We start from the raw sequence: 26,302 nt of genomic DNA, 5'->3' as shown, positions 1-26,302 counted from the left end.
CTCAAAAAAATAATTCTCAGGTTGTTCTAAGCCTTAGAATTTAAGCCAATCGAAAATTAAAATAGCCGGTACAATTTTTAGTACTTAGCAGACTACGTTTTACAAACTGTACCATTTAATTTTGCCAAAACTTTGTTTAGTTTGGTTTGGAACGTATTATAAAACAAATTGGGACTGCGTTGCGTTGTGTTCTTGACTTCTTGAGTCTGTGGTTTCATTTCAGTCAGTCAGTTGACGTTTCAGCGGAGTTGTAGTAGTAGGTTTTCATGTATATTTTCAATTAATTAGTTTGCATAGCTTATTATTGATAATTAGGTAGTATTGTATGCTTCAACTCAAGGCCAGATCCTTGTAATTTGTGTAAGACATCAAATGTGTTGACACCATGGGTATAACTGAAGAAGAAGTGAAGTCGCGATATCCAATACATTGGATGGTGTGGAATGATGATAGTGAACAACTGATGGAGTTTTTCAAGTCACATACGGTAAATTATAACTAAATACAACTTGTAAATATTGCCCTTTTCAGGTCCTACAGGAAATTGACGTGATAGTTTATACAAGTCGCGAAATTAACCGGTGAATCGGTCGCACAAAAATATTTAACTAACTGTTAATGTTAACCTAAAATCCTCGAACTCAATTCAGTGCAGACGTTAACACCATCTATTCTGAACGTAATTATCTGGCCTACTTTATTATATACATAGAAAATATTTTCAGCTGAAAAGTAAAAAACCTGAAAAAGTTGTTATGTGGCTTATATTATTCGAATTAATTGGAAATTAGCTAACAAAACCATTAAACTCCTCATTTTTGACTTTGCATAATTAATTTCACATCATTGCTAAAGAGATTATCCTATAATTTAATAAAAATAAATCTATCAACTAATCATTTTATTTAAAAAAAAGTAAATAATGTTACTATCACCTTACCAAGCATGAGTCACAAGGTGTAGCTAGGATCTCCCTAAACACTTAAAAAAAGTTTTTTTTTAATATGCAATAAAAAATCATTAAAAATATTTTTTGTATGTGGTGAAAATTATAATGTCTTCATATCTCACCATACATACTATGAACAAACAAACAAAAGAAAACTATGATGGCAAGCGTCTCCTATGACTCACTATGCGAGTCATACTCCTGTCAAACAATGAATGGTACATTTTTCGAGGTTGTTGACATTTATTGTATGAATATATGGCACCTGTGAAGAAAATACAGTTTAAAATTGTGTTTCTGTAAATGAATAAGTACATATACTTTATTAGCTTTTTATGCTTAAAACGCTGAACAAATTTAGATAATTTTAGTATAGGCATAGCTTGGGATCCTGGGAAGGTCATAGGATAGTTTTTATCCCAAAAAATTGTCTATTTCTAAAATAAATAAATTCTTTGAAGATGAAGTCACGGGTAAAAGCTAGTTTAAAACATGTTTATTGTTTGGAGAGTCCATTTCACTATTTATATTGTTTTTATATTTTACTACTACAGTCATTATTATGTATAACTCAAACAATTTAAAAACCGGCTAGCTGGACCAACACATTAGCAGTACAAAGAATACTTAACCGAGAATACTTACTGTATGTAGGCACTTCCTGATTAAATAAATAATAATAAAATTACAAGTGTCTACCTATCATGGATGTACAGATTTGGAGTATCAGTAATAAACCTGTCCCCACCAGATTTTAAACATGGCTGGTATCCATCCATACTAGTATTATAAATGCGAATGTGTGTTTTTGTATGTTTGTCCGTCTTTCACATCTAAATGGAGCAACAGATCAACATGATTTTTGGGACAGAGATAGTTTATGGGCCAGAGAGTGACATAGGCTACTTTTTATCTCGGAAAAATACATAGTAGCTGAGGGTACAGCGTGCAATAACCAAATTCCATGCAGGCAAAGCCGCGGGCAAAATCTAGTTAACTATATTTTTTATCAGTGTATAAAGGCTATTTTTTATTTTTATTTAATAGGGCCCTGTTGTCTTCTTAAAAGCTAAATAGTCATAAATATAATTAAAACACATAGATCATGAACATGTCCGACTAGACACAAAGAACTTAAATTTTGATTGCTCAATTATCTCCAACCTCGGAATACAATAAATGTGTGGAATCAATGGAAGCCAAACAACATGCCCTTTAAAATAATCCTATTATTTGAAAGAAGCCCTTGCTATGTGGGGACTAAGTCCAAGATCATTGCCAAATACTTTGAGTAAAGTATCTTCAATGTGTTACTTGCTAAAAATTGAGTTACAACATTTTATTGAATCAGGCGTTACTTTGTAGAGGTCCCTATCAATTAACTATAAGTAAACAATTACTTTGCTCACCTGTGACCTTAAGATAGCTACCGTTATGCAACAAATGTGTGATTTTGCAGCTCCTCCGCCTCCACACTGTAAGAACACCCATATCACTCAAAACTTAATAATTACCAACGTCACATAATGCGTTTCGAACTTAACCAGAGTTCTTCCTCAGATCAACACAACCATTCACCATGCTACCAGATATTAGACTCAAAACACTCAAACATTCACTGAAGTTTTGTCTATCGTCTGGTTGCATGATGACTGGTTGTGGTGTTCTGAGGATGAATTTTGGTTGAGTTCGAAATGCATCAACGTAGGTGGTGGTGATAGTTGAGTCTGTGTGATTTGTGTCTGTTATTACAGGCTGGAGGTGGGGGAGCTGCATGAAAAGACACTTGTTGCATAGACATAGTTATCATAGTGTTGCAGGTGAGCCAAGTAATTGTTTGTAGGTCATTTACAACATTTTGGTTGATAGGATAATGAAGCTAGATTTTAATATTTATTGGATCATTAATATTTGGTGGCCGCTGAGTACTTCGCAGCACATTCCTTCCTTGCACACACCCTTCCGTTGTTCTGTATTGTTAGAATAAGTTGATTAAGTTAATACATTTGATATGTTCCATTGCACTATCATTTCGATAAATCTTGTACACCTACGCAACTTGTAATAAAGGTAGGTAGGTCATTGTCGCGGTAAAACTGGTTATTAATAATTACAAGCTTTTACCCGCGTCTTCGCACGCGTAAACTATTCGGTCTGGTAGTTGCAATTGAAATTTTCGGGATTCTACAAAATTCCCCTGGAAATTTCCAAAATTTATATTGTGGTCTTCATTGAGGTTGTGTTGTGAATAACTGGTCTAAGCACAGCGGTTGTTATTTCGAGATTTTATCCCTATCCCGTGGGAATATCGGGATAAAAAGTATCCTATGTTTTAATCCAGGTTATAAACTATCTTTTCGCCAAATTTCATCTAAATCCGTCCAGCCGTTTCAGCGTGAAGAATAACAAACATACTCACTCACTCACTCACTCACTAACAAACTTTCACATTTATAATATTAGTAGGAAGTAGGATGGTATAAAATCAAGTGTCTAACATTGTAAGTGGGTCATTTTTTCATTTGATAAGCACTGGAAGTGAAATAAAAGTCTGCCGTCGACAGTTTACGTTTTAATAGTATATAGAAAAACCACGCTCCGCTGAGCTGTTACCACTAGAGCTGTGATGAGCGAGAATAGGTAAATTAAGCATTTTTATTGGTTCATCGTGGTTTCTATGGGGTTCACGCTAGATGCAATCCAACCAAGCAACTGGAGGTCTATTTCCTAAAGTGGACGTCCTACGGCTGAGATGATGATGATTGGTTCGTGATAAACACGTTAGGATGCATATTCGCTTATCTCGGGTGGAAACGTAGCCTCAATGTTGTAACCCTAACGTTGCAGGTGACGACGGAAGAGTTGGAGCAGCGTGACTCGCGCGGGCGCACTCCGCTGCTGCTCGCCGTCACGCTCGGGCACACCGCCGCCGTGCGCGCGCTGCTCGACGCCGGCGCAGACGTCAACTGCGACAAGGACGGATGGACGGGTAAGCGTCACGACAGAGCAGGACAACACCACAGGTGCAATGACGACAAGAGCTGGAGCAACGGGACCTCGCTCGCGTACGGCGTCGCACAAGGATGGCTAGAAGGGTGAACGTCACAACAGCAGGATAACGTCGTGGGTGACGACAAGTTTTGGAGCAACGGAGTCTCGCTCGCGTATGCCGCTTGGCAAGGGCGGGTGGACGGGTGAGGGTCACGACTGAGCAGGGCCCTGTTTTGCAAAGCTTACAAGTCTAATAAAAATAGTGTTTTGTCTCGCAAATTGAATCAGAAAGTGAAACAAAAAACCTAATATTATTAGATTAATATGCTTCGAGAAACTGGGCCCAGGACAACATCGTAGGTGACGACAAGTTTTGGAGCAGCGATCCCATGCTCGCGTACGCCGCTGACTAAGGACGGCGAATGGCTGATGGGTGGTGCGTCACAACAGAGCAGAACAACACCACAGGTGAGGACAAGGGTTTGAGCACTTTTTGTTGACTGTACTTGCATTGTCATCTAAACTACATTTTCGTACCGAATTTCAAGTCGATGCCATTAATCTTTGAGGAGTTCCGTCCTGCGGAGACGATTCCGGCTGAACTACCAGGATGACACAACCAGATTATTGTATTGTCACCAGATTTACATAAGTATGCCAAATTTCAAGTCTATACGAGCACTAGTGGGTCAAATTTAGCTTCCAAGATTTGACAGGGTAAGCACAATAAAAGCTTGTAAAAACGTTGCGCTGGCGCCGCGGTTACGCGGCGTTCGGCAGCCGGCCAGGGCTGGCACGGACAGGTACAGCGCTGCGCGAACGCTGGCACGACGACGACGCTCGAAAAACGCTAGTGTGGCGGGTCTCTAAGAAAATCAATCCAGCGTTACAAATATGACCATAACATCCTTCCGCAGTGGTCCAAGAAGCGACGGTAGCAGGCGACCCGTGCATACTGTCCGCGGTGCTGTCCCGGCGAGACTACCTGCGGCAGGCGGTCCGCGCCGGCGGCATCCCGGATCTGCTGCGGCGGCTCAGCCTCGCGCCTGACTTCTACGTCGAGATGAAGTGGGAGTTCACTAGCTGGGGTAAGTAGACTAAACTAGGTACCGCCATCTGACGTAACAGTACAGCTCCGAGGGTGAAAGGGGTTCTGTGTTTATTTCGGAGGAGAGGAGGGGCGTGGAATCCATTCTTACTAAGATCTGCTGTTTCAACAATGGCGGCTTTTTAAATGTTAATATATCTAATCTAAATATCATCATCATATGGTTTTGACTCTTTTTACCAGATTCGAAAAACGCCAGATTCGTGAAACGCCAGATTGGTGAAACGCCATATTCGCAAAACGCCAGATTCGCGAAACGCCAGATTCGCAAAACGCCAGATTCACATAATGCCAGATTTTCTAATTCGCAGTATACCAGATTCGCAGAATGCCAGATTCGCACGATGCCCGATTTCAGATTCGCAGAATGCCAGATTCGCATAGTACTAGATTCGTAGAACGCCAGATTCGCACAATATACTTTTTTGAAATTTACCACGAGCTTTACGGTGAAGGAAAACATCGTAAGGAAACCTGCAAAAACCTGCGAAGCGATTCAATGGTGTGTGTGAAGTTCCCAATCCGCACTGGGCCCGCATGGGAACGACGGCCCTAGCCCTCCCATTCCGAGAGGAGGCCTGTGCCCAGCAGTGGGACGTTTATAGGCCGGGTTGATGATTGTGCGAATCTGGCATTCTGAAAATCTGGCATTATGCGAATCTGGCGTTTTGCGAATCTGGCGTTCCGCGAATCTGGCGTTTTTCGAATCTGGTACAAAGTGTCAAAACCTATCATATCAGCCGTCTACATTTGGACATAGGTCTCCCTCCTCATATACCTCCAGTTGCTTCAGTTGGACGTGGCCTGCATCCCGTAAACCCGCGGCTTTAACCAGGTCACCCGTCCCGTTGGTGAACCTCCTACGCTGTGCTTGCAGATCCGCGGTCTCCTTTCGAGAACTTTTCGGTCCCAACGGACATTTATGCTCCGTGCTATATGCCCTGCCCATTGCAACTACTTCAACGAGCTAATTCACTTGGCTATGTCGGTGACCATCGTTATTCTACGTATCGTATCTCCTTATATTTTTATTTTTTCTCCGTCTGACTGAGGCAAAGGAACTGGCTCATGCATACATGTTTATTTAATGTTTAGGCTCCACAGAAAACCAGCGTTACTGCACATAATGTGCGGCAACACATGCTGAGTGGAGACCCTTTTTGGTATCCTGCCGTGTCACCAAGTTACATAGTTTTAGTGCTAGTTCTAGTCTTAGTTTTAGGTGGTACTTATGGAGCCAAAATAAAACTTTCTTTCTTTCTTCTTTCTTTATTTTTGATTTGATCATGTAGAGAAAACCCCAGCATAGCCCACTGAGCAACTTTACGCCTATTTAGAAGGAATAGTGAAGCACCACGTCTTGGATCCATATGTCATCACTGGCAACACACTGGTAAAGGTCCAAGGTAAGCTGTAGATGCTCGAGTTACCCTTCTCTCTCGATGCAGAGGCGATATTATTGAGTTTGAGGGTAATAGCTTTCCGGAATTTGGTCGCCGAGATGAGTTTTAGGGGATCAATTTGTTCATTTTTAGTGCAATTAGCTACTGCTGGTTCGTTAAATTAAAACTGAGCTTGGCAATTAACCACCGATAACCGTTGGGGTAGACGAGTTCTTGAGTGGAGACCACGGATCGGCAAACGTAGCGTAGGACGTCCTCAGACTCGGTGGAGCGATGATATTCGCAGGGCGGCTGGCAAGAGCTGGATGAGAGTAGCCGAGGATCGTGCTCAGTGGCGTGCCATGGGAGAGGCCTATGTCCAGCAGTGGACGAACATAGGCTGATGATGATGATGATGATGATGATGATGATGATGTGGCAATTGACCGATTTATGAAACGATAGTGCAAGGTAACGAATCGGTGTTGGTATAGTTTTTCCTGAGTGTTGTGTTAGGCCGCTCCACTTCGCCATTATATGCGGGATCATTACCCGCTATTCTAAGAAGTGTAAACTACGTTTTTTGCTTAAGGAATACGGAGTTTTATGTCGAGTCGCATTTGTTTTGGAATTCTCATTGATATGCTGTCTCGTATGCTCACAGTGCCGCTGGTGTCGCGTATGTGTCCGTTCGACACATACAAAGTATACAAACGAGGAGGGAACGTGCGTGTGGACACAACTCTAGTTGGCTTCGAAAACAACCACTGGCAGAGGGGCGATCGCACCTACATATTTAGAGGGCAAGGTGAGCGTTAATTGCATACTATTGGATCCCATTTTGGCGCTCATTTCATTACATTTATGGCCTGTTTCACCACTTGTTCACTAACTTTAAGTGACGGATATTAGCGATGCCGTCTCTGTTGGTTTTGTCCGAATAAACAAAGACGGCATTACTTTTATCTGACACTTAAAGTTAGTCGACAGGTGGTAAAACAGGACCTTAATTACCATAAATTTAATCAATGGATGGTGAAACACGGGGGTACAAGTCATAAAAAATTTAATTCTATTTCAACGTGACATTATGACTAAAAACGGAAGCGTACTAAGGTCGTTCGGGGCGGGCCCCGGACCCGGGCCTAGAGCATAATGAGACACATGCCTGAACTAGGATTATCCCGTGTTTCATGCGTATAAAGGACTTACATAACTAGGCATAGCTATGTTTACAATAGTCTTTCCCAAAGTGGGCGATAACGCCCCCTTGTGGGCGCTGGAGGCCTAGATGGGGGAGGTAAGGGGTCCAGGAAAAATCTTCACCTTTGTGCCTTCATTAGGCGAGACTAATATGTTATTGAGGTTTTGAAATTAAAAAAAAAATGGGGGGCGCTACAAAAGAACTGATTTTCAAAAAATTAGTTTGGGAACCTCTCGTTTACAATGAACTATCCCACTTCCTACTTATATTAATATTATAAATGCGAAAGTTTGTGTATGTGTGTGTGTGTGTGTGCGCGCGCGTTCGTGTTGTGTGAAATTTGGCATGTAGATAGCTGGACATCTGGAATAACATGTAGGCTACTTTTTATCCCGATATTCCCAAGGGATACGGATAAAACCTCGAAATAACAACCACTGGGCTTAGAGCCATGAAATTTGGTGTGTAGGTAGCTGGACGTCTGGAATAACACATAGGCTACTTTTTATTCCGATATTCCTATGGGATAGGGATAAAAATCTTGAAATTTCAACCGCTGAGTTTAGAGTCATGAAATTTTGTACAGTTGTTCTTAAAACAACCTCAACGATATAAATTTTGGGAATTCCCAGGGGATTTTTGTAAAATCCCAGAATTTCAAGTAACTACCAGATCGAATAGCTTACGCGTGCGAAGCCGCGGTTAAACTCTAGTGTTAAATAAACTTAACGCTAGCAGTGGGACGTAGGGTAACATTATTTACCGGCCCAGATAATACCGACATGGAAATCTCATGTCAGCTTCTATGGACGTATACACGAAAAACGGGTCGCTATTATCCGGGCCGGTAAACAGTGTCACCGGACGTATATAAACGTAGACTGATGTTATAATTAGAGCCCGGAATTTTGCGTGCGGCTATTGACAGATTGTAGGGAGAGAGCAACGCTTTTTATCGATGTTATCGACAAAACGATAGTTTTTTTTATTTATGTTTTAACTTTAATAAATAATTGGAAATATATTTTCGCTTGGAATGTTATTATATAATACTTTATAATGGCTATGGTAATAGCTGAAGGAATACAAAATAATATTTTATCATTTATTTTATCAAAGGGTAGGCAAACAAGCTAACTAAACATTAAGTAATTTCAGAGAGATGTTTTCTCAAGTTATAAAATATAAAGGTATTCGTAATTATAGTGATTTCAATAAAGTTTTTAAACGGGTTAAACTTTCCGATATTTCGAACTTTTTCATCATTGACCACTGTAAACAGTACGTATCATCGAAATGTTTGAGGTTTTATTAAATAAAAACATAAATTAAAAAAAAAACTATCGATTTATCGATAAAAAGCGGTGCTCTCTCCCTACTATTTGTCCATAGCCGCACGCAAAATTCCGGGCCCTAGATAGAATATTGTTAAGGTCGCAACGCGAGCCTGACGGAGCTGGATCACGAGCTGGGCACGATGTGGAGCGAGACGCTGGAGCAAGCGTCGCCGTGCGCCGCATGGCCGCCCGCAACACCGCACGCGCTCGCGCAGCGCCTCGCCGCGCCCACCGCGCTCAACTACCTCGACACGGACAAGATCAGCTTCGAGCGGTCAGTGCACCCGCCCTTACTGCCTTCATGCGATTAGCAGCGCCCGCAACCAAGCGGTGGATGACGTCACCAGAACGTTGTCCATGTAAACATAATGAAATGAAAAGTTTTTATTGATGCAGAAACAGTGGAACGCCTTGTGCAAGGTCCGCCCGGATTGCTCAACCATCTTGCTCGCTAAGCCTGCCGTGAAGCAGCAGTGCTTGAAGTAAGACAGCCGGTGAAAATACTGGCACTTGAGGTATCCCATCTTAGGCCTCTAGGTTGGCAACGCATCTGCAATACCCCTGGTGTTGCAGATGTTTATGGCCAGTGGTGGTGGGTACCATCAGGAGACCCACTTGCTCGTTTTCCATCCAGTCGAATAAAAAAAAACATAAAATACAGCAGTGCCTGTAGCTTGGGCGCCCTGAAGAGTTGGTATTTCAAACAAAAAACGAATTACAGTGTTCTGAATAGGTACAGAGGTAGTAATTCAGAAAAAACAGAATGAAACCTCCCTAACTACTACCAATGCCACAATATAAATGGTGCGGTTTCCTAGAGAGCGGCAATTGACACCGCTTTATTGAGTAATGTTGGTATATAATTTGAATTTTACAGCGAATCGATTTTTTTAACTGTAATTCTGCAATTTTTATTGCCAATAATAAATAAATAGTACAACTTTTACTTCAACTAACTTAGTTGTTGTAAAAGTTGTATGTTTCCGCTAAGTTTATGTAAAAATTTCACTAGTTTCAGATTTTTTTCCTTTGTATACACACAATAACCTAGCTGGATACGTTTCGACCTACACAAAGTTAATAAATGCGTTTAAAAATGACAATTTCATCCACAGAAATAAAAGTGGCATCTGGGGCTGGAGGCAAGACAAGACTGAAATGGTGAACGGTTACGAGTGCAAAGTGTTCAACGCAAACAACGTCGAGCTGGTCTCCAAAACGAGGACTGAACACCTGTCCAAGGCCGAGAAGAGCCGTCTGGCGCCCCGGGCGCCGCTCGCGGGGCTCCTGGCGCTAGCTGATAGGGACAGTGGTTCCACTACGCCCACGTCGCCTAATAGTCCTGACTCTGTAAGTTTGTAAAGGAGTATCAGTCATTTGGCGCCCAGGGTGCCGCTACTGGGGCTCCTGGCGCTAGCAGACAGGGACAGTGACTCTACCACGCTCACGTTGCCTAATAGTCCTGAATCCGTAAGTTTGTAAAATAGAATCAGTCGCTTGGCGCCCAGGGTGCCGCTACTGGGGCTCCTGGCGCTAGCTGACAGGAACAGTGACTCTACCACCTCCCGTTGCCTAATAGTCCTGAATCCGTAAGTTTGTAAAATAGAATCAGTCGCTTGGCGCCCAGGGCGCCGCTGGCGGTGCTCCTGGCGCTAGCTGACACTAACAGCGGCTCCATTACGCCCACGTCGCCCAATAGTCCTGACTCCGTAAGTTTGTCAAGGAGGGTCAGAGTCACTTAGCACCCAGGGCGCTGATGGCGGGGCTCCTAGCGCTAGCTGTAAATATACCACGCCGACGCCTAATAATCATGGCTCAGTAAGTTTGTAAATTAAGCTGTTGGTTTTCCGAATAAAATAAAATAAAGATGGTTGGCGCCCAGGGCGCCGCTCGCGGGGCTCCTGGCGCTAGCTGACAGGGACAGTGGCTCCACGTCGCTCAATAGTCCTGACTCCGTAAGTTTGTACCCCTTAGAACTGAGGAAAAATATCAATCAACTAAGTTAGCGCAATCAAAAGATCATCTAGCCTTTAAACTAGATGTTTCCATACAAATTGCCTGAGAATCAGTTTTCTGGTACTCATCACCTAACATCAACATTCCAGGACTCTTCCTCCACCCCATCGATCTCATCGTTCGCGCCGACGGCTGCGGAACGCGCGGCGTTAAAGTCTGTCCCCTGGGAGGTGTACTTCTCGGACGGCCCCATGGAGGGAGACATCGGCCGGCCTCGGGAGATCACCACCAAAGTGCAGAAGTTCAGGGCTACGTTGTGGTTGTGTGAAGATTACCCCCTCGAGGTAGGTTTCATCACCACCATAATGTTGGACATAAGCCTGCCCCAAAGGACGTCACGATCATCTCGTTGCACAAACAAAATTTGTCGACTACAAAAACCACAGTAATAGATTGTACAACAAGAGCATAAAACGAGCCATTTTACACAAGATGTTCATATAGCCACCCGAGCCGGTACGGCGAGGGTGGATAGACACGTCGAGGGGAAAATGGATTTAATGCTCAAGTTTTACACTGCTTTTCACTTCGATGGCGAGGAAATGAAAAAGCAACAGTGAAAACAAGTTCACTCACTACGTAAATTTTATTTTTCATGCATTACTATATAATAATATTTTTTTTAGTTTTAGTGATTTATTTTGCTTGATTTGATTGATTTTTAGTTTTATATCAATAAAAAATGTATTAAAAAATATAAAGAAACTTCTTTGTTTGTGGCTGTTGACACCTAATTACCTTGGTCTTAGACGAAGATTTTATTTTATGCACGAGTGCATAGAAAGTTATTTATGTCGCCTAGATCCAGCATAAACACCAACATTACGAGCATGAGAAGTGAAAAAATAATTTTCTTCCTGTTTGAAGGCACCGACTTTATTAATTTAATTTGGACTTGATTTGGACATTATTCTACACTAACTAATTGCTATTTTGATGTTTTGCGTTATGGCTGTTATGCTAATGGGGCAAATCGCTAATAGGACGTCTGGCATTTCGCTTCTTGGACGATTTTCGTCACTGGACATTTGGCTACATAGACGATTCGGTACTAATTGATCAAATCGAATTTAGCTCGACATGTTTCGGGCTAATTCATAGCCCTTCTTCCTGGAGCAACGCGACTCGACGGCTGCTGCAACAGTGCTCTGCTCGCGCGACTACCCGACGCAAATAATACCGGCGCACAACTACCCGCGTTTTTATCACCATTTTTGCTATTAATGTCAAAGGTAGGGTAGCAAACACCTAAGTGTTTTGTGTTTAATGTGTTTTGTGGTAATAAATGTTTTTCTTTCTTTCTTTTTTTCTCTCTTTCTAAGGCTAACTAAGGGCTGACTATTAACTGTTCCAGCTGCAAGAGCAAATCATGCCGATCCTGGACTTGATGGCGTCTATGTCGTCTCCTCATTTCGCGAAACTGAAGGACTTCATACAGATGCAGCTGCCAGCGGGGTTCCCCGTCAAAATAGGTACCGACAAAGCCATAATCCTCAATAACATAAATCATAATTTCAATTCAACTGCTATATTTGATAATAATATTAATACATCCATTTAATGATTTTTGCATGCGAAGCTGCGAGTGAACACTAGTATAGTAGGTTGATTGTGACGTCCGAACCAAGCGGTAACCGCAACGCAACTGAACCATCTCGTCATAGTAAAATAGGAGAAGTAAGTTCACTACAAACAAAAGTACATCGCGCGGCTTAAATGTGTGCGCGCCGGTTGGTTATTTATTTATTTAATTGTGAATTAGTAGTAACTGACCAATAATTATAATTAGGCACTAGCGTCTCCCATTCGTTTCTAACGTTTTATATAGTTATAGTATAATGTGTAGGTAAACATGAGTAGGTACTTAGTATCATGTGGTATCTACACAGTCGCCATCGCCACTCCAGCGAATTTATAAATAATATTTTTAAACTTAGTGTAATACGGGGTTCGTGATGGTGGGGCGCAGCGGTGAATGAGACACGAAGTAAGCTCTTCAGACGTATATTTGACAGAGACGACGACAGGTACAATGACGGGTACTGAGGCACTTATGTCTAGGTACGACGGGGAATAGCCACCAACGAGAGGGGCCACGTGAATCCAGGGAGGATGTCACGTGACTTGATCCGCACCCGCGGTTCCCTAAGCGAGTACGGAAGTTCCAAGCGCAATCCGATTCAGGATGTACGTTGTACGCCACGGCACTCTCCTACCTAACGCGAGTAGTAAAGGTCCAGTCACAATCCAAGTGAACAACACATAAGTGTACAACTAGCGCCATCTATCGGCAGTTGACAGTAACTATTCTATGTAAGCAAAACTAATAAATTATCATGGAATGCTATGAACATCAGCTGTAGCTATGTTAAATGATTGATCGTAGAAATATACAATATTTACATTAGTTGACAACATTCGTGTTTTGTGTCTTGCAATAACTGGGGTTGCCAACGCTCTCTGGTTGAGTCAATAGTGAAACTACAACTCACTACTTCTTATGACAATAATACCTTATGTTTTGGGCTTTGAACAGTTAAAGTAACTTGTATAGTCTTAACTAATATGGCACGCATCAAAGTTATACAATTTGTATTCTGCTTTAAGCGTCCACTAGCGCCATCTAGTGCGCCGTGGTGGACATAATCCAGGAATGTTTACTTAACGAAATTCTACGTGTTACATTAGTATAATAATAATAATATAGCGGCATAGAATCTTGTTTGTCTAGTCTAGACAGAGAAATAAGACAAGTTTAAGTTGACTTTCGTACTAAAATTATTTGCCGGTAGGTAATTAATTTAAAATAGACATCGACAACCCTAAGCGTCCGCGCCGGAGTAGGCAGTTAAGTCTCCTAAATGGTCGGAGATCACTTATTTCTCCTATTTTACTATGATCTCGTCGAGCTCCATAGTAATACGTAATACAATCGCGCGGCCCGCGCGTTTCTATTTTCTCGCGGCTGACTAGCTGCAACCGCGTGGTTACCCGCAACGCGCGGTTATGTCTGAACATCATCCCAGCCTATATACGTCCCACTGCTGGGCACAGGCCTCCTCTCAGAACAAGAGGGCTTGGGCCATAGTTCCCACGCGGGCCCAGTGCGGATTGGGAACTTCACACGCACCATTGAATTGCTTCGCAGGTTAGTGCAGGTTTCCTCACGATGTTTTCCTTCACCGCAAAGCTCGTGGTAAATTTCAAATGTAATTCCGCACAGGAATTTCGAAAAACTCAGCGGTGCGAGCCGGGGTTTGAACCCACGACCTTCTGTTTGAGAGGCGATAGGTCAAACCACTAGGCCACCACGCCACACGCTAAACGCTTGGTACATTTTCATGTAAATATTGAACCGCGCGGAAGTCACCCAGGTTCCCGTCAGTCTGTACGGAGCCATAAACTCGTTCTGAGCTTGAGACCCGTTTGCCGGCAGAAATCCCCTTGTTCCACGTTCTGAACGCGCGCATCACTTTCGGCAACATCTTCGGCACGGAGACTGCCGTGCCTCACGTGGAGTGCATCCAGGAAGGCTCGCGGCTGGCCTGCGTCGTCGACGACGCCTGCTTCAGCATAGCCAAGGGATACAGGTGACTTATTTTAAAATTTATGACGGTGGAAGCATTCTACACTTCCACTGAACGTAGATATAGTTTAGATATAGTTAGTGTTTAGTATTGTAACTAAGGGACCCCATACATCCCTGTATTTTTTATTATTATTATTTTTTGTAATTTTTTTTTCTTTAATTGTATAATATAGTTTTTAAGTATTTTATTTGTAATTATATTACTTATTATGAAAAAAATGACTTTCTGCCAAGTTTCTTGCGGCGCATTCTGCTTGGCAATGATGGTCTTTCCGAAAGCGCTGGTAGTTTAAAAAAATGACGTGTAAAAGTGCCCATTGCGGCCTATTTACTGAATAAATCATTTGAATTTGAATTTGTTATGGGTGTCCATGGGCGGCGGTTTATGTCCATCAGGCGAACCGCCTGCTCGTTTTGCCCCTATCAAAAAAAATAATACCGGCTAAGTGCGAGGTGGACTTGCGTTCGAAGGGTTCCGTACCATCTATACAACATTCGTTAGACATTAGCGAAAAACGACAAAAAAAAACAGGTTTGTTGTATGGGAGCCCGCCTTAAAATATATTTTATTCTGTTTTTAGTATTTGTTGTTATAGCGGTTACAGTTATACATATATAATCTGTGAAAATTTCAACTGTCCAGCTATCACTGTTCATAAGAGACAGCCTGGTGACAGGCGGACGGACAGCGAAGTCTCAGTAATAGGGTTTCCGTTTATACCCTTTGGGTACGGAACCCTAAAAAAAGACTAAGTTACTAGTTCAAACTTAGAATGCCGTCGAATGTGTGTTTAACACATGTCAGTTCTTAGAAAACTGTCAATGTCTAAGACATCTTTAATTTTTTGTGATTGGGTCACAACTAAAACTTTGATTACAAAATCGAACGGTCCAATTAGGTAGGTCCAACTTCGAAAAAGAGGTCAATCGTCGAATCCAACTCGGAGGGGCAGAGTTTCGGTAACTCCGACGAAAGTCTTTAACCAATGTGTATTGCCAGTGATGACATATGGATCCGAGACGTGGTGCTTCACTATAGGCCTTAACAGGCTCAGACTTGCTCAGCGAGCTATGGAAAGAGCTATGCTTGGGGTTTCTCTACGGAATCGAATCAGAAATGAGAAGATACGTAGAGGAACAAGGGTCACCGACATAGCCAAGCGAAATAGATCGTTGAAGGCGCAATGGGTAGGCCATATAGCAAGGAGAACAGATGGCCTGTTTGCGATCGATGATTCGATCTCGTAGAGAAACCCCGAGCATAGCCCTCTCCTTAGCTCGCTGAGCAACTCTGAGCCTTATAATAGGCTGCGCTGGCTTGTTTACTCCATAAAGGTCACAGCTCATTAGACCCACCCGGCACCCGACCAGCTCCACTCGCCACTCGTTGTCGACAGCGGTTCACGCGAGGCAAGCGTACTAGCAGCGAGCTACCACCGAGTGGTCCACTCGCCGTCCGCGCGTGGACACCTCGCGAGTGAGGCGACCCGGTGACGCTACGGAGTTGATGTAGTGAGCGCATGCCCATACAAATACATATGAAGATACTAACCGCTCGAGGCGAGGCGGTGCTGGTCGGGTGCCGGGTGGTTGTAATGAGCTGTGACCTTTAACTGACTTATACGCTATTGTTTCAGGGACGCACTGAATCCCGACGAGCGTGTGGCTTGTAGCATGGGGCACGACGAGAGTCTCCTCCAATATGCGATACAGCAAAGCCTAATGGATCCCGGCACACACGACGATCAGGTAACAACTCACCTTGATGCTGTTCTCAGGCTTAGGATTGTAAATATGGGGTCCCGAAATGAGCACTTTCTTACCCTTAAATTGATAGTTTACACCACAGCGACCATGATTCAAGAATATCTTTTTGTATTTTTTTTTATGTACATTTTTTTGAACCAACGAGGTTTGAATCATGAACTTTTTTTCAATTTTGTCAATTTAAGGGTTAAAAGTAGTGTTTGATTGATCGTTCGGTTTCCTGGGTTGAACTAGCTTTTGATTAAAACTAACTTCGTCACACTCGGTTTCGAAGTTATGATGCCACAGTCAGACACATACAAGACATGTCAGTCTTTTTTTATGCGTCGGGGGTCAAAATACTGTTTTAACTTCAAATCAATCGGAGTGTCGTCCTGATAACATGCTTTTGCTAGGTTGATGTGTGGGAAGCGTTGCGCGGGGCGCGGCCGGCGTCACCATCCCCGTCCTGCTCTTCCCCGCAGGAGCTATTGGCGCACGAAGAGAGACAGTTGCAGAGGTCAGTGTCACTGATTACTTCGCCCGTATTGCCTAACGCTTTCACAATCACAACGCCATTTATCTCTTTCCTTCCATACTTTTTTACCTTTTGATGCGTAGAAATGTTGATTTGAATAGGGTAATTGAGAACAGCTAACGCAATTGACTAGTTGACTATATCTCAAAAAGTTGTCCATTTTCAGTTGTCCACTTATAAAAAAATATATACATTTTTCCTGGCGCTAATTCAACACAAAAAATAAGTAATATTGTGTTTAAATATATACAACACCTTGTGGTAAAGGTGATAAAAAGTCTTTGTTGTTGGATCCAATAGAAAGTTTCGATGTAGTTACAAAGTTACGATTTTTTCCTCACAAGATTTCGCGACGTTTCCTGACGTCAAGAAATTTTGGATGTTTTATGCAGTTTATGTTTTATGATCTCGTCCTTAGTGTTCATAATTTCCTGACAAAACTGATTTCTTGACAATTTCATGACGGGCCAATTTTTTGAGAAATACTCATTTATTTATTTCGAAACTGCTAAAATTTTTTTTTTTTTGCGCTAAAAATAAATGAATTTTTAATCGAGATGTCTCTGGAGTTATCGATGTCGTCAGATACCCTACGTGGTAATGCGTATGTACAGTCACCTATATTAATATCTGCCACAGCGGAGCGTGCAAAAATACCTGACACGTCCTTCCGGCCCTAGAAATAGAGTCGTATCAGATATTTATGCACGCTTGTTGTGTCAGATATTGGTGCTGGTGACAGTAAGAGCGTCTTGTTATACAGACTCACGAATGTCCAGCATTGGCATGAATCGCCATGAAAACATCCCATTCCTTCTTGACACTGTTTTTTTGCGTTGTCACTTTAAAAATTTCGTTTGATCCACAGGAATTTTCCACGTTTAAAGTAGAAATTTTTTACTTATGATTTATTTAAGTTTGCACGATTTTATTTACATTTTAGATTAATTATAAACCTCATCGTATATAGCACATGAAAAATCACACATACACTCTACTACCTTTATGGAGCTGCCGAGTACGCGATATAGTGCATCTCTCGCCCACACATGTATTTCGGCAAATCTATAGTTCTTTTTTTGTCAATATCACACGCATGAAATCTGTAGTTTCGTTTTTTATGTCAAAATGTAAACTGGAGGTCTACAATTCAAATATAGGTCGGACGTATAAGTATTTACATACGTAATTATATACTGCCGTATTTCTCAACGCCAGTTAAATATTTTCGAAAAACTTTTACATGTATATAAGTTGGATGGACTTAACCTCTGACTGAACTATACCAATTTCATTTTGTAATGGCTTGTATAAATAGTAGTATACAGGTTGTTATAAAAACACCCGTAAATCGGAAAGGCCCTTAGTTTTTTTATTTCAATGCAATTTGAATGTAATTCTATAAACTGGCTTATCCGCTAACAACCGAGTAAAAATGACTTCGACGTTTCGACCACATTACTGTGGCCGTGGTCGCGAGTAGACAAACTGTCGACTAAAGTCAAACTGCTGAGGGGTAACACAATAAAGAAAGAAAAAAAATACATTTATCATTACCATAGGCCCGCAATTCACTTGGAGTTATTGTGTTCTATTGCACATCCAAAAACAAAGTTTGGCTTTGCCAGCCATATTCGGGCACATAATAAGCAAGCCTAAAGGGTCGCTCTTTGTCGGACACGACTTGGAGGACAAACTATTGCACATTTTAAATAAAATAATATTTTTTATTTTTTTTCATTTTAATATTTTAAGTCCCACAATAGGCGTCTTAATTCATAGAGATAGTTTTGTGGGGTCGTCGTCATCGGAACCGATGAGGAGGACTATATACATATATTGCACATTTGGGCGGCACGGATGTCCCCCCCTATGTTAACGATATATCAAGCACTGCTAGCCCCCACCCGACCCACGCCACGCTCCACCCATAAGCTAGTCCCATCCGCAGAGCGATCGAGGAGTCCATGTCCCTCCTGCCGGGCGCGCCGGACACGCCGCCCGACCCGGCGCTGCAAGAGGCGCTGACAGCGTCCGCCCGGGAGCAGGCCCGCGCCAGGACTCTGCAGGACATAGAGCAGCGGGACTTGGAGGAGGCGCTGCGGAGGTCGCTGTTGGAGCACTGAGGTGAACAAATATTTCTTTTGAAGGTAGTAATCCAATGTTTGTTGACAACACCAACATAATTAATATTTTTACAAGCTTTTATTTAGTTCCACTTGTCCCGTTGTCTGTCTGTCTGTCAGTAATCAAATCGACCAACTTCTAGTAGTTGGATCGACTTGAAATTTGGTATACTTATGTAAATTGCGTGACATCTGCTAGTGACATCCCGGCAGTCCGGCCAGGATCGTCTCCGCAGGACGGGACTCTTCAACGGTTAATGGCATCGGCTTCAAATTTGGTATGCAAATGTAGTTTGGGTGACAATATAACTACAGACAACAAAAAATACAGTCAGCAAAAAAAGCTTGTATTAAGTGGCAACACTGTCGCTCTCTTGCTTCAGCTCCGACGCTGTGTAACCACGTCTTCCCAATTTTTTTTTCTTAAAAAGTGTTATCTCTAAATATAAGATCAGTGCCCGACAACCTTGGAATCACTATCGTTTTCACCACTTCCTTTTGTCAAACGGTATAGCATGAGTGTAGAAAGAGAAGGTGAATACGATTGCGAACGTGAGCGCGTTAGACTACACAGTGTAATGGTCGCGCGACCACTGCTCAGTAAAGATAGTTTAGTTTATTTTTTCATTCAACAAATCTGTTTACACAAATTAATTAACTACATAATACGGTATTTGACAACTCCTGATTTTGCCATATCTTAATATTATTATGAAAATATAGATATACAGATAGTGTTTAGCGAAGAGAAAATTTAAATCGGTTGAAAATTGGATTTATAGTGTTTTTTTGAAAAATCTATATACCTGTCTCTTTCTCAAACGCTTTTCTCTATGCAGCACGTATGGCGGTACTGGCGTGTGACGTCACATGCCAGTATGTCTTTCTCTGTCTAATCTTGAATTTCAAACCTTTATAACTTTGGTATTTGTAAAGGTAGCTTAAAAATTGTTTTTCTATTCGATAACAGGCATATACAAAACATATACAAAATAGTCAAATACCGTATGAAATGTAAAACTTCCATAATTAAAGATATAAAATATTTTTCGCAAATGATTAATTTCCCATCGGTTTCATATGGGTGAACGATTTTTTTTAAATGTAGGTAGGTACAGTCGCCATGAGATATTCCGGAGCGGCCAAGGTGGTCAAAAATATCGGCACATGCACTCTATTATTAAGGTATTACAGTTCATGTTCAATCATCTCAAGTGGTGACGACCGGATGGCCAAGTGGTTAGAGGACCTGACTACGATGCTTAAGGTACCGGGTTCGAATCCAATCCTTTCTTAATACGGTATTGGGCTATTTTGTATATGTTTTATAAATTAAAACTACACAATGCCTGTTATCGAATAGAAAAACAATTTTTAAGCTACCTTTACAAATAACAAAGTTATAAAGGTTTGAAATTCAAGATTAGACAGAGAAAGACATACTGGCATGTGACGTCACACGCCAGTACCGCCATACTTGCTGCATAGAGAAAAGCGTTTGAGAAAGAGACAGGTATATAGATTTTTCAAAAAATCACTATAAATCCAATTTTCAACCGATTTAAATTTTCTCTTCGCTGAACACTATCATAATAATATTAAGATATGGCAAAATCAGGAGTTGTCAAATACCGTATTATGTTTTCTAATATACTAAATGAAACAGTTGGGAAACCAATCATTTGGCCAAAATATTTTCGATCAAAAGCCGGGATCCCCTAACTCTAAGTACATGGTTTGAACTTATAAATGTTTGTTATTTCTCAAGCAACCTTTTCTATTTCCAGATCTCGAGTGTATGATAATGCAAAGCGTCCACCAAAAGAAGACTTCACCTATACAAAAGTAATTTTAAACTTAGCGAAATTTTTACACGTACGGTATGCGACGGACGGCAGACGCCTGTCTTCCCCATCTGGTCAAAAATATATTTATAATAGTATTCTATTAAAACTGACACAGTTTTCAAGAGATTTTCTGTCGTAAAAAAATCTCGACAACTTTAGCAGCTTTTCCTTATTTTCGTAGTTGTCAAATTTTCGTTTCATGATGCTAACAAATCATGTTATAGGAAAATATAATAAATAAAAAATACTTAGTATGTTCTAAAAGGAAAATATAAATAGGATACCATAGCACCGCTTTTTTTTTCTTTGGTGAAGGCTAATATTTATCGTTTTTTGTTGTTAAATATTTAACGACCACATGCATAGACAATGTAAAGCACTTTCTATGGAAAGCATAGATTATTCTGTCATTGAATGAACAAACCACAAATAATCAGAAAATTGTATATTGAGTGTCATCTCAGTTTCTTCGGTTTAGTTGTCATTTTCGATTAAAACAGAGCAATATTACACTTAAATATTTAAAATATAAATTTTATACGGCGCGTGGGGACTTTGAAATGTAATTTAAAAGGCCCTAAGCTTAAGTTAATCCAATGCTCACGATCCATCAAAAAGGGCACACGCTAAATCAACACATACTATCTCGCTCTTGTGTAATGCTGTGTCTCTCTCTGAGGACCGAGAGTATTGGGTTTAAATGTAGATCATAGAAATAATCTACTGCTGTAACTGCCATTCTTGTGTCAAATGACAAACGGTTTTTATAAAATGCCATAAACATTTAACCACTTGACAGTCCGCCGATACCATGGTATCCAAAACCAAAATGCTTCAAACCGTCCGTGGATACTTCAGTGTCATAAAGTTTAACCTTGATATCGTGCACAAATCTATAATATAAGCTATTATTATATAAAAAGTATTTGAATGGATAAACATTAAGTTACGTCACAGTATTTTTTCTTTATTCAAAACCTTGTAGTTAGAAAATTGTGGATTGCGGTGCGGTGCGTCCGTCGTTAAAAAAAACCCGGACGGTTAGAGGCATTGGACGCGCACTTCGGACTGTCAAAAGAAACTTTTGAAATAATATAATATCCAAAATATATAATTTATCCAAATCTATACATGAATTCGACGAACTGACAATTCCATCAAAAATTCATCGAATTGTTAGTTCGTCGAATTCTTGTTTCCGGTAATACGAATAAACAATACCATACCAATATTCTGAATATAACAAATCTAAAAATAATTTTCAGAACGAGCTTATAAATGCAACTTCAGTAATGACAGACATATACTCCTTTTGAAAAATGTACCTTTGTTCGTGGATCATTGTTAAATATCGTATAAATATTAATAAATAACCGCACTAGAAATCTGTCATGGTTCTCTATAAATTTTGTACACAAATTCGTAGTGAAAAGGGGACCGTTTCGTAAGTTTTTTACCTTTAAATGCCTTTTAAAGGTCTCCTTATTAGATATTGGAAATAGTACTTTTATAGATAATCGAGCCTGGACACGAAATAAGGTGTAAAATTTGCTGTACATTATGATTATAACAAAGTTCTATGATTATTTTAAGACTTCTTTTCTCTTGTACTTGTACTGGGTGTCAAAAACATGCTCTATATCGTTCAGAAATGCGCCGAATATAGATTTTACTAAACACAGACATCTAAATATTACTCGGCTCAATATAATGAATATAATGAATTTTCATGAACCAATAGAAACTCTTCATTTACCTATCCTCGCGCAGCACCGCTCTGGTTGAAACAACTGAGCGGAGCGAGGCGAGGTAAATATTGGTTCATGAATAACACGTTCCTCGAATCACATCCACGCACATCTCTCTTTAAAATGCAGCCTTCGGCTATCCATAAATTAAACTGCGACAAAATTATCCTAGAACTTTGTCATAGACCCATGGTATACCATATGATAAATTTTATACATACTTCCTTCGCTTTTAAGGTAACCAAAACCAACCATTTATACACTTCCTATATGTTTAGTATGATGTAAGTATTTCTTAGGGTTTGCAATATTTTTTTAGTGGCTTGTTGCATACATCACTAGTTTTTTTTATTAAATTATACATCTAAATTCTCGTGTGACTTGATCGATTTTACTGAAATTTTGGGCATATTCGGTAGGTCTGAGAATAGGACATTTTTCATACTTCTACGCGGGCAGAGTCGCGGGCAACAGCTTATGTACTTAATATAAATATTGATACCTATTAGAGCTGTCTTGGAATTAATGATTAATAGAGTCAAGTACCCAACTAGGAATTTTCTATTTGAGTAATTGTATGACAAGTTATACCTATTGCAATTTCACTTTTATATTGCAATCAATATATTATTATTAATAATTATAAATAACTAATAGTTAACTTCTATGAGTGGTGATTGTGCAACAAGCAATACCATCAGTGCAATAAGTCCTTAAGCAATTTAATGTAAGTTATTTTTATTTTTATTCTATCCAAAAGTATTAGTGTAAATTTAATGTGACTATTGTTTTACACTTTAGTTTTTCGTCGTCACTAATGATTGTAAATTATGTAAGTACGTAAAGATCACAATGAGAAGTTATATTTTTATTATTTATAGTAAACAAAAAGCACTTATGACTGCGAAAAATATGGCATTCTACATTTGGTAATGGGGAATGTTTAAGGTGCGGCCACATGCAGTCGCTCGACGCTCGTTTCCAACAACAAATTTGGTCACGTGACATATAGCGATAAAGCTGAAAATGTTGAGCTTTGTCGCTGGAAAAAAAACCTCTTCAATTTCGGCTAAAACATTGTTATTTTTTTTCGTGCACTCCAATTTCTTTTACCACTGGCACGATTGCTACTAAATGAGATTAAGAAATCAGCTTCTAAGACCAAAATCATTCCTGCAAGCAGCCATCGCTGCAAACGAGCGACGAGCGACTGCATATGGCCGCACCCTTAGTTGTGTGTGTGTCTAGCGACTAATGCCTACCCACCTACCTACCGACTGCTTGTCGTCCGGTACGTAATGCAAAGAAAATGCAAGGACAGCTCCAGTCATAAGTGCTTTATGTGTCAATAAAACAACTAAAAGTGGCTACTTTTGACGCTGATCCATAGTAGCCAATGGGTGCGTATAAAATACTTTTTTTTTAATTAAGACGGATTATGTCAATTTTAGCGTAACGTTTATTTATTAAGTATAGTTTACACATGAAGGCTATATCAGCCAAGTGCCAAGTAGCTTGGAACTAGGGCTAGGACATTTGGTAGCTCATAGTAAACCATGGAGTTGTTATTTGTTAAAAATATTTTCAAAATCAAAGCATATTATGACGTGTGCTAGCTGTTATTATTTATGCATTTCTATTGATATATCCGTGACTGCCTTATCCCCGCATTTTTGCAGCCGTGAAAAATTACATGATAGATTTTCGAATATCCTTTCTTATTGTATCTCTATGATAGTCAAGAGATATTAATTTTTTAGTCTTTTTAACTCCAGTCGTTTAAGCTGCGTGTTATCTCGGTAAGACATTGTCTTTGTGTAATAAAATGTAAAATTTTATTCAAATTTTATTTTCATTCGTTTCGTTACTTATTATTGTTACGTATTTTATGGATATACAGTAAATATTATTAACAAACAGCGACTCCGTGAATTCTAGAACCATGGCCTACTTAAATGTTGTCTCGCAATCTAATTATCCGCATGATATTTCTTCTGTGTAAACTAGACTTATAAAGTTAATGTGTTCTATTATTTAAATTGGTGATAAATACCCCAAGAGTCGTGAATACTGTGCGCCTGTAAGTATTAGAAACGAACGTTTCCTCACTGTGAATATAATTTATTATGAAAATTGATTTGTTGTTATTTCAAAATCCATGGTTAACACGTTCTGCCCCAGTGACACAACGTCTGTGACTTTTTAGTTCATCTATGCCAGTGACACGTATTTGTGACTGCTGTGGCATGTGCGCTATGCCTAGCGTAAGAGCTTAGTGAATCGCATTCGGCTCCGGCAACGCTCCGCTATGCCAGCCTTTATACTCTATTTGTTCTAAGATGATTCAAATGACACATGATGATTATGTAACTTTGTGAGGCGGTAACTAATTTTTTTATTTTTTCCAACAGATATAATGCTTGAAAAAATGAAAACACATTAAAACTGCTGATTGTTCGAATATTTGAACTCAAATTTGCTAAAAAAATGTTAAATTACTGCTTAGGCACTGTGTTATATTAACTTACTTTCTTTAATGAACGCCTTTGCAATGTTGTTGTCAATAGGCCGCAATAGCTAGAGGTGAGGGTTATCGGTAAAAATAAAAGCGGTAAACTAAACGAACTTATTAGGTATTAATTTGCAAGATTGTTCGTCAGAGTGGGAAAGTGACACTTCAAGTGTTGAATAAATTATATTTTAAAATTCAAATAAGACTTTCAGTTCGATAGCGTAATGTTTAAACCAACAAATAATGCTATTGACACTTTAAGTACACATGCAAAAGTATCGATAGTTTGCGTAACAGTAGGAGGGACTCTAGTTCCGTCAGTTTGGCATCCGTCATTTGAATCATGTTAGAACAAATAGAATATAGGAGGTAAGAATCATTTTGACACGACATGCGTGTCAATGGCATAGGCGTAAGAATTAAAAATTTACAGACATTGTGTCACTGGCACCGGAATGTATTACGTCTGTGACACGTATACGTGTCACTGGCATAGAAGTGAGTGCTGTGGGATATGCGGAGGCATAGCGTAAGAGCTTAGTGGATCGTTGCCGGGGCCGAACGTGCGTGTCACTGGCATAGGAGTAAGAACTAAAAAGACACAGACGTGTCACTGGCACCGGAATGTATTACGTCTGTGACACGTATACGTGTCACTGGCATAGAAGTGACTGCTGTGGGATATGCGGAGGCATAGCGTAAGAGCTTAGTGGATCGTTGCCGGGGCCGAACGGGTTAAGTCCTAGGACTTCCTGAATTAGTTTCCTAGTTGGGGATAACTGATACTGAGGAGCCCCTTCAATCGTGGTGTGACCTATCGTGGACCCTTCTTACATCAAACGATATCTCAACGTTTATTGACCCATAATAAGGTAGAGGCCTCTGAGTTTTTCTAAATTCATGTGCGACATTACATTTGAAATTTACCGCGAGTTTTACGGTCAAGGAAAACATCGTGAGGAAACCTGCACAAACCTTCGAAGCAATTCAATGGTGTGTGTGAAGTTCCCAATCCGCACTGGGCACCGCATTCTGAGACAAGGCCTGTGCCCAGCAGTGGGACGTATATAGGCTGTGATGATGAAGGTAGAGGCGATTTAGCGACCACTTGCATTGAGTTGGAAACTGCACCTTATTGAGTTCATAATACGTTACAATTTCCATTGTAATTATTGAAAATACGACTAGCTTTAAAAATATTCTTTGTCA

General features: G+C 40.4%; 1 protein-coding gene across 1 annotated transcript; it reads left to right on the top strand.

Moving 5' to 3' along the window:
• Positions 1-223: 223 nt before the first annotated feature.
• Positions 224-24,714, top strand: LOC141437021 (ankyrin repeat domain-containing protein 13D). The gene is made up of 13 exons (XM_074100199.1): positions 224-487; positions 3,797-3,938; positions 4,858-5,028; positions 7,095-7,238; positions 9,068-9,245; positions 10,087-10,321; positions 11,077-11,271; positions 12,342-12,459; positions 14,424-14,577; positions 16,214-16,325; positions 16,739-16,842; positions 18,812-18,987; positions 20,774-24,714. Exons 1-12 carry the CDS (start codon positions 386-388, stop codon positions 18,984-18,986), a joined length of 1,830 nt encoding a protein of 609 aa, XP_073956300.1. The 5' UTR covers positions 224-385; the 3' UTR covers position 18,987; positions 20,774-24,714.
• Positions 24,715-26,302: the final 1,588 nt, after the last annotated feature.

Source organism: Choristoneura fumiferana, chromosome 17, assembly GCF_025370935.1.
Source record: "Choristoneura fumiferana chromosome 17, NRCan_CFum_1, whole genome shotgun sequence".
Taxonomy (NCBI): domain Eukaryota; kingdom Metazoa; phylum Arthropoda; class Insecta; order Lepidoptera; family Tortricidae; genus Choristoneura; species Choristoneura fumiferana.
The sequence above is the reverse complement of the archived record's forward strand: the minus strand, read 5'-3'. Positions and strand labels throughout refer to the sequence as shown.

What these genes read in the sequence shown, in the direction of transcription:
- LOC141437021 (XM_074100199.1), top strand. Translation starts at nt 386, where the DNA reads ATGGGTATAACTGAAGAAGAAGTGAAGTCGCGATATCCAATACATTGG. An exon ending in GTGGGAGTTCACTAGCTGGG is followed by an intron (nt 5,029 to 7,094) that starts GTAAGTAGACTA and finishes GTATGCTCACAG; the next exon opens with TGCCGCTGGTGTCGCGTATG. An exon ending in GAAGAGAGACAGTTGCAGAG is followed by an intron (nt 16,843 to 18,811) that starts GTCAGTGTCACT and finishes TCCCATCCGCAG; the next exon opens with AGCGATCGAGGAGTCCATGT.